The 15,133-nt window shown below is 33.4% G+C and overlaps 1 protein-coding gene across 1 annotated transcript in view; it reads right to left on the minus strand.

The window, feature by feature from the left end:
- The window catches only part of LOC130890739 (4-hydroxyphenylpyruvate dioxygenase), a 30,089-nt gene that overhangs the window by 2,371 nt on the left and 12,585 nt on the right, over positions 1 to 15,133 (minus strand). The window contains exons 2-10 of the mRNA XM_057794997.1: positions 13,977 to 14,146; positions 11,931 to 11,957; positions 10,509 to 10,571; positions 7,921 to 8,025; positions 6,750 to 6,875; positions 5,463 to 5,552; positions 5,279 to 5,379; positions 3,017 to 3,209; positions 154 to 273 (exon numbers count right to left, since the gene is read on the minus strand). Coding sequence (XP_057650980.1) covers positions 154 to 273; positions 3,017 to 3,209; positions 5,279 to 5,379; positions 5,463 to 5,552; positions 6,750 to 6,875; positions 7,921 to 8,025; positions 10,509 to 10,571; positions 11,931 to 11,957; positions 13,977 to 13,979 — 828 coding nt within the window. The 5' untranslated portion in view covers positions 13,980 to 14,146. The remainder of the gene's footprint in view (positions 1 to 153; positions 274 to 3,016; positions 3,210 to 5,278; positions 5,380 to 5,462; positions 5,553 to 6,749; positions 6,876 to 7,920; positions 8,026 to 10,508; positions 10,572 to 11,930; positions 11,958 to 13,976; positions 14,147 to 15,133) is intronic.

The following is a 15,133-nucleotide window of genomic DNA, read 5'->3' on the forward strand; positions in this document are numbered from 1 at the left end:
CATCTCGCAAGATTTTCGAAAATATTCGAAAAGTGAACCTTTCTCAAACAATTGCCTTAAAAGGATTCAATGAATGTGATCGTTTCGTTGAAAATAAAAATTTGAGACTCTTTTGGATAAAATTCCGATTGTTATCAAGCTTCTTGAACTTACGCTGCTGATAATGTCCTTCGTATTCAAAGCTATGTGCTGAACTCCCGCACCTCCATAATATTCTACAAATTCTTCTATTTGGCTCTTCTTCTTTCCAGGCGCAGGCTCATTTAATGGCATCTGTTAACAAAACAAATATTTTTCATATGAGATCTATAATATCATTAAGGTACAAAGATGTGGATGGAGTCGATGTACCGGGGTCCCATTAAGAATGGCTCTCGGCCATATCTCGGGAACCGTTTATAGTACACCTTCGGGAAGAAAAAATTTATAACAAAAGTGACCACGAGAAAAACCTGGAAATTATTTACAGAGTTGTAGGTCCACCGCCAGAGGAAGTAATTAAATACCAAAAATCATAAAATCAATAATTTACAAATTTTGCCTAATTAAGATGCATTTAAACTATGATTATCGTATTTTTCAAGAAATTCAGCGAATATTTGATTTTACAAGTATTGAAAAATGTCAAATGGAAACATGCAGTTTTAATTAAGGAATATAAAAGTACACCAAATTAGCAACAGAATAGCGAAAACTGCATGTCGATATCTTTCTCATATTACGAGATATCCTAAAAAATGTGCAAATTTCAAGCATTTTCCTTTAAACATAAATTACTACGGTTTGACTGAACGGATTTCAACATTTTTTGACTCCTCAAAATTGTCTTTCCTTGTTCTATTAATAATAGTTCCAATTATTATGTCAATATTACTTATGCTGTCACCGGGACACTGCGTTATGAAAGTGAAAATGGAAATATAACCTGAGGTACCTCGCTGGTGACGAGCTAAATGTTCAAATTGTCGCCCATCATTTTCGATACAAGCGTTTATTCTTTGAAGAGTAGATTGAACAGCAGTCTCAATTTCTGCTCTCGAAATACTCTGAATGGCGTTTCGTATTCTCTCGATCATGTTATTTCTAGTAGTGGGCCCAATTGCACAAACAAGGTCTTTAATCCGGCCCCAGAGATAGAAATCTAGGACGGTTAAGTCTGGTGACCTGGCTGGCCAAAAAAATAGGCCTCCACGTCCTATCCACCTATCAGAGTAAACATTATCTAAAAATTCTCTAACTTGACTAGAGAAATGCGCCGGACACCCATCGTGCTGAAACAACATAGACCTACGAGTTACTAGTGATATATCTCATGGTTACTCATCCCTCATAAAATTTATGTAGCGTTCCCCGTTAATTACGTATGGCATATACCCTAGCCCCAACAGTTACATTTCTCATACATTCAAAGTAAATGCATATCATATCAAATGCTTCTTCATTTGTAAGAATCATCTTAGATATAACTTTCAAGTAAATTTTATATCGAATTTAATGCACACAAATCGCAATAACACGTAAATGAACAAATTACTAGGTTTATTAATTTGACATTTTCTTTTGTTTTTTCATGACCCACTACTTGTTTTTATATATTTCCATTTTAACTTCCATAACGCAGTTTCCCGGTGACAGCATAAGTAATATTGACATTATAATTGGAACTTTTATTAATAGAACAAGGAAAGGAAATTTTGAGGAGTCAAAAAATGTTAAAATCGGTTCAGTCAAACCGGAGCTGCGGAGTAATTTATGTTTAAAGGAAAATGCTTAAAATTTACACATTTCTTAAGATATCTCGTAATACGAAAAAGATACGCTATTCTGTTGCTAATTTGGTCTACTTTTATATTCTTTAATTCCTTAATTAAAATTTTTTCTTCCCGAAGCTGTACTATAAACGATTCCCGAGATATGACCGAGAGCCATTCTTAATGTGACACCCGGTACATTTCAATGTACTTTTTAATTAAATTGAATGTTCAAAATAACCACCATTCACTTCTTGAGAATAATCGAGACGATTTTGGAATTCTCATACAACATTTTGTATGACCACAGGGATTATTTTGTTAATTTCTAACTTAAGAAATGATCGAGACATATATGTGCAAAATGATTAACATCATGGGAAAGTCTGCGTTTATTCTGTCCGTCACCAAAAAAATTCTTGTCTGCTATCAGGAATATTTTCATTTAACTCCTAAACAACTTTTTCCATCAGTGACTTGAACATTTCCACCTTATTTTTCAATATTTCTTAGTCCACTTTCACCAAACTTTTTTCAAATTTTACATCTTGTAAAGTAATTTTCTCAGTTATGATTGCACCAAATTAAAAAAACTAGATATTTCTGAACAGAGGATTAAAATTTCTTTCCAATGAGATTCCATACGACCCAATTCCTGATTAAAAATTCTCGAAGAGATGTTTATAATTCAAAGGGGGTGCTGGAGGGAGATAATATTTTCGTACTGTAAATTCTTAATTCAAGAATAAAATTTGGATTCAGGTTTTTTTCACAGTAGTACATAATAACTCTAAAATTGAATTTATTTCTTTCATATTGTAAATGTCCTTCAAGAAAGACAGTTAGTTGACTCAGTTCATTTCCACATATTTCTGATAATTTGCAGTATTGGGAAAACTCTGTGAACCCTCCCCTAGACTTTTTGTTTCCCAAATAATTCGTAACTGTCAGAATAAACATCAGTGTTAAGTTTCTAATCCATTCCCAGACGTCTTTTGGTGGTTTCTCAAGAATTGCCGACCAAAAGTCACAAAGTAGTGGTTATAGCTGCTATAAATACTTCAGGCTTGGTCTAAGAACTTTTTGTATAATTTTAGATAGTACATCACTTTTTAAATATTCTACTCAACTGATGATGGAAGCCATGTCAAAACTTATACTCTAGATAATTATGAATCTAAAGTGAACACATATAATTTCTCTAAAATCACGGGATTTGAATTTAAACATATATTGATTTAAAATGATTTTATTGTTAAATGTACCTTGACATTCTCCTCCCAGTTGGCCATAACAATAGATCTTAGGGCAGAATACTCCGTGAAAATTTGACTGTCATCTACGGACCAAAATCTGTGAAACTGAAGAACATCTTCGTACCATTTGGCTGCGGATTCCATTTCGTCTTTATCTTGATTACCAACTACGTGGTCGATAAAATTTAGTTTCGTCGATGGACTGCGAATTATACGAAACTAACAATTCAATTTCATATCATTAAAGTTATTTATGTATCAAGAATACCGAGTGGATGAATTTGTTCAGAGGACAACGTTCTTACAGCCTCTGGCATGAGGGTTCTTAATTCGTCCAAGAGCGAGGGTGCAAATCTATTAGTACCCGTGGTGAATACTAATAAAGTACTAATTGGTTCTAAATAATTTTTTTGATTAATGATTCAGTGATTCTTCGAATATTTTTACCAGTTGCGGTTTTGGAATCCTCAAAGAAATAAGAGAAAATCCAGGCATTTATACGATGAAGACTACGGCCATTTTTTTTTAATTACATGTCAAAAAATGCTGTGAAAAATATTAAAGAAGCCATGTTGTTGAGGTATTTAAATGATTTCCCCGAGAAAATTGTCCCGAGCTATCTGTGGGCTACATATACACGGTGTTTCCTAGGTTATCTAAACTGTTGTAGTGGGCGCTTCCTTCTATTCAATGACAAAAAGTTTTTATGAACACATGTCATAAGTCTTGTAGTTGAAAATTAGCATATTTTAAAGCATTTGTGCAAAATTCCAGAATCCGCTCCACATCTAATAAATTCAAAAATTCCAGGATTGTTACAAATAACTTAACAGTCTTATATGATACTATTTTAATATCGGAGTTGTGTAAATAAGCGATTCTAGATATCCCGACACACAAAAATCCAGATGATTGCTTCCAAGTGACCTAGGGGCAACGGGCGTGGAGATCCTCGTCCTGGACTGGAGAAACGTTATGTATAAACTTGTCTACATTAACTGTTAAATGAGGAGGAGCACCTTCATATCTTCTAATAATAGGAGGTAAATCTTCCAAAAGAATTGGAAGTTCATTGTTTAGAAAATGAAGATGTGTGGTCAACGGTCAACCATGATCTTCCATGATGCCATACCAAAGGAATGTTGGCACCGTTCTACAACTGTAACTTGTGGATTTAAATCTGACTATTTGTAGTCATTATGACATTTCTTGATACGTTAAACGCAATATGGATACAATAAATTATCTTTTAGAATATTTTGTTACTAATCATCAACTGCATCAGCAATTTTTCTGGTACTCGTTTCTGGATGGTGGTTGATAATTTGAAAAATCTGGTTTTCTAGTTGCAGAGTTTTCTTATTTCTGAGTCGTCCATTGATATTTTTTGATTTAGCAAAAGTTCTATTTTCTTGTATACTTTAGGAAACGTATCTGTACATGGTAAACGATTATTTGGATACGTTTACATTAACAACATTATTTTAAAGGCTACTTAGAAGCTTATTTTTCAGTACCATAACTTCTAGTAGCATCACCATCATTATTACAAAACAATTCAACAGCTTGTAGCTCGATAACAACATCACAAATATTTATAGGAACTTTTCGTTATAATACATGCAATATTCTAGATTACTTAGGAAACATCCTGAAGATTTTGAAGGTAAGTATGAATACTTACTCAAATCTTATTTGAGTAATCAAAGCGTTTGAGTTGTTTACAGATACTAGAAACATTCATTTTGATAAAAAAATGGTAGTGAATCGCGAGAATGTTCAAGGGATGATTTTCTATGAGTTTCAATGTGGATTGAGTGCGCCGATCAACTCGCCATCGAACTTCGTTACGGGATAAATTCCATGAAGGTCGTTGTGTCAGAGAACATCGATCTGAGATTGCAAGATCTTGATGTGACATACTATGAGATTGAGGCATACTTGGGCATTGAAACAAGCCGAATTCAACAAAAGTTCTTTGAGCACGAAGCTCTTAGAAGCAAATGGTCAATTTTTCGGAATAACTCGACATATTTGTCAGCATTTGTTTATCAGAAGTGTTCGAAAAGAACCAGCGAAATCCATCGTAGAAGACGAATCGTTTTCCACCAAGACAATGCGAGCTCTCGCACATCAATTCAAACAAATACGGTTTTGAACAATGAAAACATCGAATTGATGTGTCATCCACCGTATAGTTCTTGTTAAGCACCTAATGATCATGTCTTATTATAGTTTTTATCAATACTAAAAATAAGGAAATATGCTTACAGCATTTTTTCCAAGGCGTCTTCTTTGCACGGTACGTATCCGGGCAAAAATGATCCGGTGTATAAACGTCTGTCAACCAAAGTGTGTGTGGTATCGCCGTACTGTACATAAAAAGAAATTCATTAGATTATTTATATTGATCCGACTCCTTGTGCAAATAGTATTATGTATAGAGCTTACTTACTGTTTGAAGTACTGCAAAGCGTACAGTTCCATTGAAATCGCTTTCTTTCCAGATGTCTTTCAAAACGGTTGCTCCTTTCTGTTTTGCCCTCTATAACAAAAATAGAAAATATATAAACGGAACGCTAAGACGCCATGGAATTTTTCTTTCAGATGCCGGCTCAGACTGTGGTTTTTCGCTTCTGACATCAACTAGAAGATGACAGTACTTTGTACATGCGTTGAGAGATTCCTACTAAATTACAATCATTTTCGACACTTGAATTCTGGCAATCAATAACAGTCTTTGTGAAAATTTTTCTTAGAAGGTACAAATTGGGTATCGAGTTGTCATTATTATGTTTTTGAGAGGAATCAATGTCAATGGAAAAGAAGTTAGACATAACTCCAAATGGTACTGGACGACGAATTTCAAAGCTTCAAACATAGAAATGGCTATTGGTGTATCAAGAGAATACATTTATCTTCTATCGATCAAAGAATTATATATATTTGATGCTATTTAAGCTAAATGAGTCGAGTTTTTGCATCGATTCATAACTTATATGAAGCCCGGATCCTCTGTACTCCTGAAATGAGAAAACCGTTGAAATATTGTATCGAAATGGGGCGCACCTGCTTCGAAATACGTAAAAACTGTTTCATCAGCTAAAAAAGTTATGTCAACGTTAGAAGTGTCTTGTATTTTGCAATATTTTTGCTGCAAGCAAACAAAAGATGGTGAACCCATCAACACTCGAGTAGTTCTAGTGGTGTCTGCCATTTGGATAGGCTTGTGGATATTGATCTTGACGTTTGTAGGTTGTAGTGCTTGGAAAAGACGCTTCTTGGTAGCTGATTTCACAATTTGCACTTCTCCAAAGAAAATTCTATGTGCTATTACGTTGGACAGCTTGGAAAAGCATTTGTTGCAGTAGTGAAGGTAAAACAAAGTCAGTTCGATGAACTTTCTTCTATGCTCTAAGCTGTCCAAGTTTCTGGTAAGCTCTGAATCACCTAGAGCTCGATCTGCTCTTCAACCGAGCTACTTTTCCTTTTCCATACTATAAGGAGGTTATCTGTTAATATTTTCATTGTGTGAGGTGACTAATCTATGATAACAAGTTTTTTGTTGTTGTTGTTATTTTTGAATTTCATATTTTTTTCTTCATTTTGATCTATGTGAGAAATTCCTTTGACAGAAAGAGTTTGTTGACTTAAAATATTGAATTTTTTTTCTTCTCTTCATTAGTATGACAATGAATGTTTTGTACATAAAATCTAATGGACAAATTGAGCTATTACTTACTTCAACAATTCCCTCCAAGTTTTCAACTTCAAAAGCTATATCCTTGACCCCATCTCCGTGTTTCATTATATGAGAATTCAAGTGCTTTTCTCCAGGATTATAAGGAGAAACAAACATTATACGTATCTACAAAAGGATACGCAAATTAGCACTTTTGTAAAAGAATTGAAAATATCAGAGATAATGAGGAAGTGCTTAGATGGTAGAGCTTAAATTGGAATTTTTTCTTGAGGAAAAAGGATGATAAGTCCGTACAATGTAGAATACAGATGGGCAGAGTGAGGCAAGAGATAAAACGATGTATACTATCAAAGGTACAAACATAAGCTAACCTAATATACCCCTTCACAGACTTAGAGAGTGCTGCATTCTTGCAACGAAAATTCGGATGAAGCTCAAGAAATTTCCAAAATCAATTTCCTGTATCTGCAGTTTCCGCAGGATAAAATTCTATCAATAACAGACACATTCTCTATGCATTTTATATACGAAACTTCATCAGGATGCTATGTATTGCACTGAAGATTATAAGGAATCATTGAAACTAAGAAGAAAAAGGAAACGATGCATAGACTTTCTCGAACATTAACGTTATCGTTTTCCAACGTTTTTTCTTCAGATTTGCTTAAATTAAGTCTGTGTGAAAAAAGCTATTGATACTTGAATTTTCCTTTGCACTCTAATCATCAAGTGCAAATATTGTGTGCTAAATCTAGCCCCAAATGAGCTAAGTTGGCAACACTGTATCAGAACACTGCATGGAGTTTATTTTACCGGGAATCCCCAATCACATTGTCTTACTTTGTCAATTGGAAACGAAATTGCTGAAAACATCGACTTTGATAAAAAGTTCGCTGATAGAAAAGCCAGAAAAGTGAAATTCTTTTCAATGAACGGTAATTTTTTAAAAAAATTATCATTTCTTCCAATAAATGGTTATTTCATTATACCCTTCCCGTTTTTTTCGAATGGGTTTGAATTGCAGTTGGGGGGCGCCGAAGAAATCTCGCTCAGGGCGCTGGTAGTGTTAAAACAACACTGCAAATTCTATACCCTATTCATAAACTTGACGTTGCTACAGTTAACCTAAAAATTTTGTTTATGACTCTATGAAGCTTATAGATGGAAATGATAACCTCAAAGTCTATTGATTAGAATTTGATAAACTCACATCATTTTGTCGAACCACATGATGTACGTAGTCTCTAGTACCTGTTTCAAGTCCTTTATAACACAGGGGTTCAAATCCTAAGCGAGTAATATAATACGATGCTGCCTGAAACATAAATAATAGATAAGTTGTTAATCGTTATCGATTATTCCGTTTGATTTAGATCTGATCAGTGAAATAGCCTCTTAATTTGAGCGAGACCAAAATGATTCGTTTTTCATTCAAACGTATCCAGAATTGAAAGTTTGTACCACAATTTCCTCGATACATCTATCAGCCATTAAACCTCTTCTTTCAAAATTTCCATCTTCGTAAGCACTCCACTCTTCAAAGCAGAAGTCAGCAAATCGCTCTCTTGGTCTTCGATACACTTTTTTCCTTCTGTCGCTACTATGAAGGCATATTCTGGTCTCCTCTGTGAATAGAACAGATCCCCAGTTCAAACGTTAATATGATCCTGTGCAAAACGCAGACGTGCTTGTACTTTTTGTACCAATCGTGGGTATTTTAGAGATTAGGTTATTTTCATGAAGTCTTCGTCTCGCTGTCCACTGATTAATAGTCACTTCTAGTACCTCACGAAGCTGGTAATTAGCACACGATTTTTTAATGCTCTTGACAAAATAAAGCGGTCATCGCTAGTGGTTGTAAATCGCCTTCTGCATGTTCTAGGACGTCTCCTCTCAACGCTGACACAATCTTGGAACCTCTGCACGGGATATATCCAATTATCTACCAACAGCTCGCTTTTTTGTGATGTAGTTTAATTTGCTTATCGGTTGCTTCCCATAGAAACGATAAGCATTAATGATTAAATTATACTCACATCAAAGCATATCAAATTATATTCCAAACAAGATATTTCTCTCTCTGATCTGATGAATAATTTAGAAAAAATATAGTTGAAGTCGAAAGTTCACAGTGGGCCGATTTCTATGCATGAAAGTTTAGTTTAATCAATTTTCGATTATTGTTAGCAATGATTGAGCTAGTTTGTAATCGAATAGAAAACGTTGGAACTAGTTCACTTTTAATATTATTCTCTGAATGGAGAAGATCTTTTCTTAGTTTCATTCCACTTTATTCGGTTTTCAAAAAAGGTACTTCAATTTGTATTCATCCATTTTTAGATATAATTTGATCAGAAATTGGATTTTATTGATATATATTTGGTAAAATTAACTTTTTTCTAATGGATCTAATCATCATTTTTTTTTCTTAGTTTCATTCCACTTTATTCGGTTTTCAAAAAGGGTACTTCAACTTGTATTCATTAATTTTTGGATCTAATTTGATCAAAAATTGGATTTTCTTGATATATTTGGTAAAATTAACTTTTTTCCAATGGATCTAATCATCAATTTTTTTTCTTAGTTTCATTCCACTTTATTCGGTTTTCAAAAAGGTTACTTCAACTTGTATTCATCCATTTTTGGATCTAATTTGATCAGAAATTGGATTTTCTTGATATATTTGGTAAAATCAACTTTTTTCAATTGGATCTAATCATCACTTTTTTCTTAGTTTCATTCCACTTCATTCGGTTTTCAAAAAGGGTACTTCAACTTGTATTCATCCATTTTTGGATCTAATTTGATCAAAAATTGGATTTTCTTGATGTATTTGGTAAAATTAACTATTTTCTAATGGATCGGATCATCATTTGTTTTTTTAATTTCATTCCACTTAATCGGTTTTCAAAAAGGGTATTTTAACTTGAATTCATCCATTTTTAGATCTAATTTGATCAGAGATTGGATTTTCTTGATTTATTTGGTGAGACTATTTTTCAATTGGATCTGGTCATAATTTTTTTTTTGTTCCAGTTGGTAGATGCTGGTCGAATTTTAGTTGACGAAAACTGTTTTCTAACTAGTTCAACTTGAAAAAAAAAGCTATTGATTCATGTAAATGTGTAAATTAACTTTTTTTCGACGAATGTGAATATTGTTGATAATCACCTGAGGCGAAAAAACGTCTTTACACACGAATTACACACAAAATTTTCCATATTAGAAAAAATTTCATCAAAAAGTTTAATGATAATTTTCCTTATGAAATATATTATATATTTATTGATATTCTTAACATTTTGATCAAAAGAACAAAAGAGTTTATGCTGATATCAACTCCACCGTATACATAAATAAATAAATAAAATAAAATTATCATTACCACATAAGTAGAAAAATAAAAAATGTCATGAGCTTGATTTGAACCTGGGATCTCCCACTACACTACGGCGACCTTAATAATACGTTTTTTAACACAATACTACTTCTAAAGTATGTTTCTTTACGCAGTCCGTAAAGTTTTACGTACTCGAAAGTGTGTCTAAAGAACGTATGTAGTAGAAAAATATTTTTTCAGTGGCATTGGAACGAAAACAGATAGTTTTTAGTTTAATTGTTACTGATACTTTTTCTACAGCAACGTTCTCTGAATTTCTTGCCTAGATACTTAGAAAATTTGAGAAAATTTAATTTAATTTTTAAATAGTTAAGTAACATCAAAACGCCAATGATGAATTTAAGTGTTATTAATAGCGATTGTTTTCAAAATTATCTAGTTTTGAATATTTCTTATACCTGTTTGGCATTTCCCACGTAGAAAGTTATGTGATGAAAATTAAGGAATTTTCCATTAGTTGGCTGCAAAAAAAACGTATTTATAAGTGCATTGAAATTTTGAATCTATATAATCGGACAATAACTTTGTTGTTTTGAACAAAGCTTGAGATAAATAAATTTTATTCACTCTATATTCTAGATTGACAAAAAAGACTTGCAAGGAATGATAAAATGAAATAGTGGGAAACTAAATTACTCTCAAGTTGAAATATTGACTGTAGAAGATTTGTCAATCGCAGGAGCCGCAAAAGAGAAGACGAATTTGTTGAGTCGCTTATTTGCTACGAATTCCACCATTGATTCGCGAGGAATACTACCATTCAGCCTGCCTGGAGTTGGTACATTGATACCAGAACTACCAGGTGTGAAAATCAATCAAACCACTGACCCTGATGGAATAGCAACGTTCGTATTGAAGAATTGCGCAGCTGAACTAACAAATCTGCTTTGCAGACTTTTTTCTCTATCACATAATAAAACGCCACTTCTGTGAATATTGGAAAATTACTAGGGTTCAACTCACACCAAGGAAGAAAAAACGGTTCCTAACAATTATCGTCCTGAATCCGTCCGTGAATTAGTCCAAGTGATTTCCAAGGTCATGGAAAAATTGGTTAACCAGCAAATCTTGAATATATGGACTGAAGATCGTACGATTTGTCGTCCTCACTTATCGACTAGCTTAGTAGCTTTGACAAACATCGATCCATCCAGATCGTTATCAATGGACACGACTTGAGGTCAACGCTGGTGTTCTCCAAGCATTCAACTTGTCATCTACTGTCTTTCTCCTGTACATCAACGATCTACTCGACAAAATTGAAAACCTGAACGCACACTGGTGTCGTCGTTCAAATCTACCGCCTTAATAAACTCAGCTTACACCAGAATACTTAAGCAGAAACAGATCACCCCCATTGAAGCAATCTGATTAAGTTCAAAGCAGCAAATTCCCAAGCTATTGTTTTCACAAACAAGCCTGGAAAGGCAGCTCACGATTTGGTCTGGTCCGGACATAAAAAATCACCATCATCATAATTCGTGCATCTTGGGAATGTCGCTCGCATATTTTGAACTCGGCTCCCGAGCCATACGTTGAAGGTGTTCGATTGAATACAGAAAAGAGCAATACGATTTAGAGGCGATCCAGAAGTGACCTTAGATAGCTAAGAGTATAGACTGCTAGACTGTCTTGTGTTTGGAGAAGAATCAGCAACCAAAACGCGTCTTCTCCGAGCGCTACAACCTGCAAACGTTCAAGATCAATATCCACAGACATCATAAAAAAACTTATGAAGGATTTCAAAAACTGTTTGAGTTTGAGCTTCCTAAGATTTTCTCATAACAATAATAAAAAGTAAAATTGATTTATAATCTTACCTTAGATCCTTTGTTTGTGTAACTGGTCTGAAAAAAATTAAATAATCATCATTTCGTACAGCTGCAATAATTTTTTACTAGTGCATTACGAAAAACAGTAATTTCAATGTTTCCTATTCTAATGATTCTGCTTTACACATGCTTTTTAGGCCCATAACAAGGAAATTATTCCCTTTCACTCTATCCTATTTTTTGCTTTCGTTTTCCTTGTCTAAATTCCTCTTTGTCTCTTAGGTCCTCCATCTCCATCTTTTAGTCTTCCTTCTTTTCTTATTCCTCCTTGTTCTATCTCTTTGATCCTTATTTTTCTTTCAAAAAATGAGGTGAACTATGATGTGACAAATTTTCAAATAGGAGAAAATCGTTTATAGTATACATCGAATTTTCGATTAGGAGGGACTTGGTGATGAAAACCCGTCACTGATTCCTGGACAATATCATTTTATTGGAGTTTGCACTGTTAGATTGTTTATGTTTATTCTACAAGACTATGTGTGTTTATATGAAACGTGATGTTTCTGATAAAGAAGTTAATTCTTACTCAATATCTCACGATTAAGACGATGATGAAAATAATTTGTTACAATATTACGATCTGTTTTGTATTCAAAATATTTCATATAAGCTATTTTGTAATAAGTATCCGAAACGGAATCGTCATGTTTGTTTGTTTAACTTGATACCCCGTTGACCTTTTTCGATTCAGAAATAATATTGACTTAGCTGACGTTTATGTTTGCCAAATCGGAGGATTTAATAAGACAAATAGAATAAAAAATCACTTGGAAATGGTTAAATCAACTTCTTTTTAGTTCGGTATAGACGAAATTGCTGAGAATTATTAAATATTTTGGCTACGAGATTAACACATACATTTTCTTGTTTACTAAGTTTCTTACTATAATTAGAGCTCTTCTACTTCATTATTTTCATTATTAATAGAGGAACAAGAGTTATGAATCAATATGACTTAACAAAATGAAATACGTGTACTGATCAGCTTTGTCCGCCCCTTCATCATCATCGTCATATAGATTCTAGTGTAGCAAAAGGACCTGTTGGTGTTTCAGCAGTAATAGAAGTTCGATGAAGTCGCTATCCATTCATCAATAAATCAATAGGAAGTTGTTGAAATTTGCCCACACTAAATGCGTGGATTCGAGAGACAGTTATATCTCTGGATATGTTGAACAACGCGCGGTGATCAAAAACTAGCGTTTAAATTAACGAAAATCTAGAGAAAACTTTAGACAACTCTGCAGTTTGATATAACATAGTGAGTGATAATAGGAAATCAAATATTATAGTCTAGTACAGACTCACTTGTACGAGGAGTATCAACATCCACACCAAACACGTTTTGAAACCTACAGCTCGATGTGAGCCTTCGCGAGCTTGAACAGGATCTGCCTCTTCTTCTAATCTTGTATATTTTGGCATCAAATGATTCTCTCAGGCATCTCCAATCTTTGAATGACGCCAAACCATTCGAATCTCTAGGCTTTAATGATTGACACGATCTTTTCATTGCTTAGTAGTTTATAGATATCTCGATTATTTTGGATTCTTATGCTTTTTTCACGCTAATTCTCATTAAAGTCGTGCAGATTTTTAACTATGTTCTCATTATTATTACTTTCTTCTTCAGAAGTTCTAGGTTCACAGTATAAGTTATAAGCTAATTGAAACATAGCTTTAGTACTTACTTTTATGAAGCTAGTAATTCAAAAAAATATAAAAATATTCTCTATTGTATATATAAGAAAAAATATTTTATACAGTATTATACAAGTTTTGTTATAAAGGTATGAACAAATCAATTTCTAAAAATGTGAAATAGGCTTCCTCGATTCATTTTGGTGTTTTATTAGAAAATTAAGACGAACTGTAAATGCTGTGTCAGCTTCAGCGTGATATTAATTAAATGGAAGAAACGTAGGAGAAAATGTATGATGCCTTATCCAATTCCAATGGAAATATTTCTTCAAGTTAAATAATGGATCAGTTTAATGTTATAATGAGAAATAATTCTGAAATTTCACTTACCATGATTACACTTTGAGGTTCCGAAATTAATTCAACTGGAATAAATAAAACTATTCTTGATATCTTATAAATTGATTAAATTATGATCCGACGTAATATTCAAGACCAATCCATGTTAATAATTTGATAACTGTTGCCGTGGTTTAACGAGTTTTTCATACGGAATGTCTCTAATTTGGAAAACATGATAACATTTTATTCTCTCAAATATAAAGCGTGTCCCAATTTAGATTATTGATTCTATCATATGGCAACACTGTTATTATGATAATTACTTAATGAATTATACGGTGAAAACAAATAATTGAAGCGTACGAGATAAATTATGAGATACACAAATAAAAAAAAATATTTATAATTGGATATGGCTCTCCATGAGGATCAATACATACGATAGAAGCAATTGCTTGAGCATTTCATTACGATTGAGGTAATTTGTGATTTGAACACATCAATCGCTTCTTCAGCTGTAGAAAAACGTTGACCTCGCTATTTAATTTTGATCTTGGTACCAAATAAGGACTATTTTGTCTGCTCAAAAACGTTTTTGTTTGAACTGATGTGTAGATCTCGTATTGTCGTGGTAGAGAATGATTTGTTTTCCCTGATTTTTTCGAACACTTCTGGCAAACAAGTGCTGTTGTACCATTCAAAATCGACCGTTCTACGATGCTCTAGTGGAAAAAACAAACCACCATCTACTTCTAAATGCTTTTGTTGGATTTGGGCCGTTTTGAATAACACTTACATTCAATTGTTAAAAATTTTGTTGCACTAATAGACCCGAGCTTTCTTTGAGTGATTCTCAAATTATGCGGTATCTAACGCGAATAATTCTCTTTTCCAACCAAATTCTCGTATGTGACACACAGTCTATCTTTTAAGGACTTTACGAAACTAATCCTGTACCAAAACACAGCAGCTCGAGATGATGCTAGATCACCAAAAGTCGAAGTTAATCGGCATACTCCTGTTTGTGATTTGATTCCATTTTCGTTCAGACACCATTGAAAATGTCAAACTTTATAATGACAATGTCAGATTTGACGTATCAACATCAGTATTGCCATATCTCGAAACTTAATTAACTTGTAATATGTTACATGGCAATTCTACTGGACATAATATGGCACTGCTCTTTTAAGTGCAGAAAAACC

Source organism: Diorhabda carinulata, chromosome 2 (assembly GCF_026250575.1).
Source record: "Diorhabda carinulata isolate Delta chromosome 2, icDioCari1.1, whole genome shotgun sequence".
Lineage (NCBI taxonomy): Eukaryota > Metazoa > Arthropoda > Insecta > Coleoptera > Chrysomelidae > Diorhabda > Diorhabda carinulata.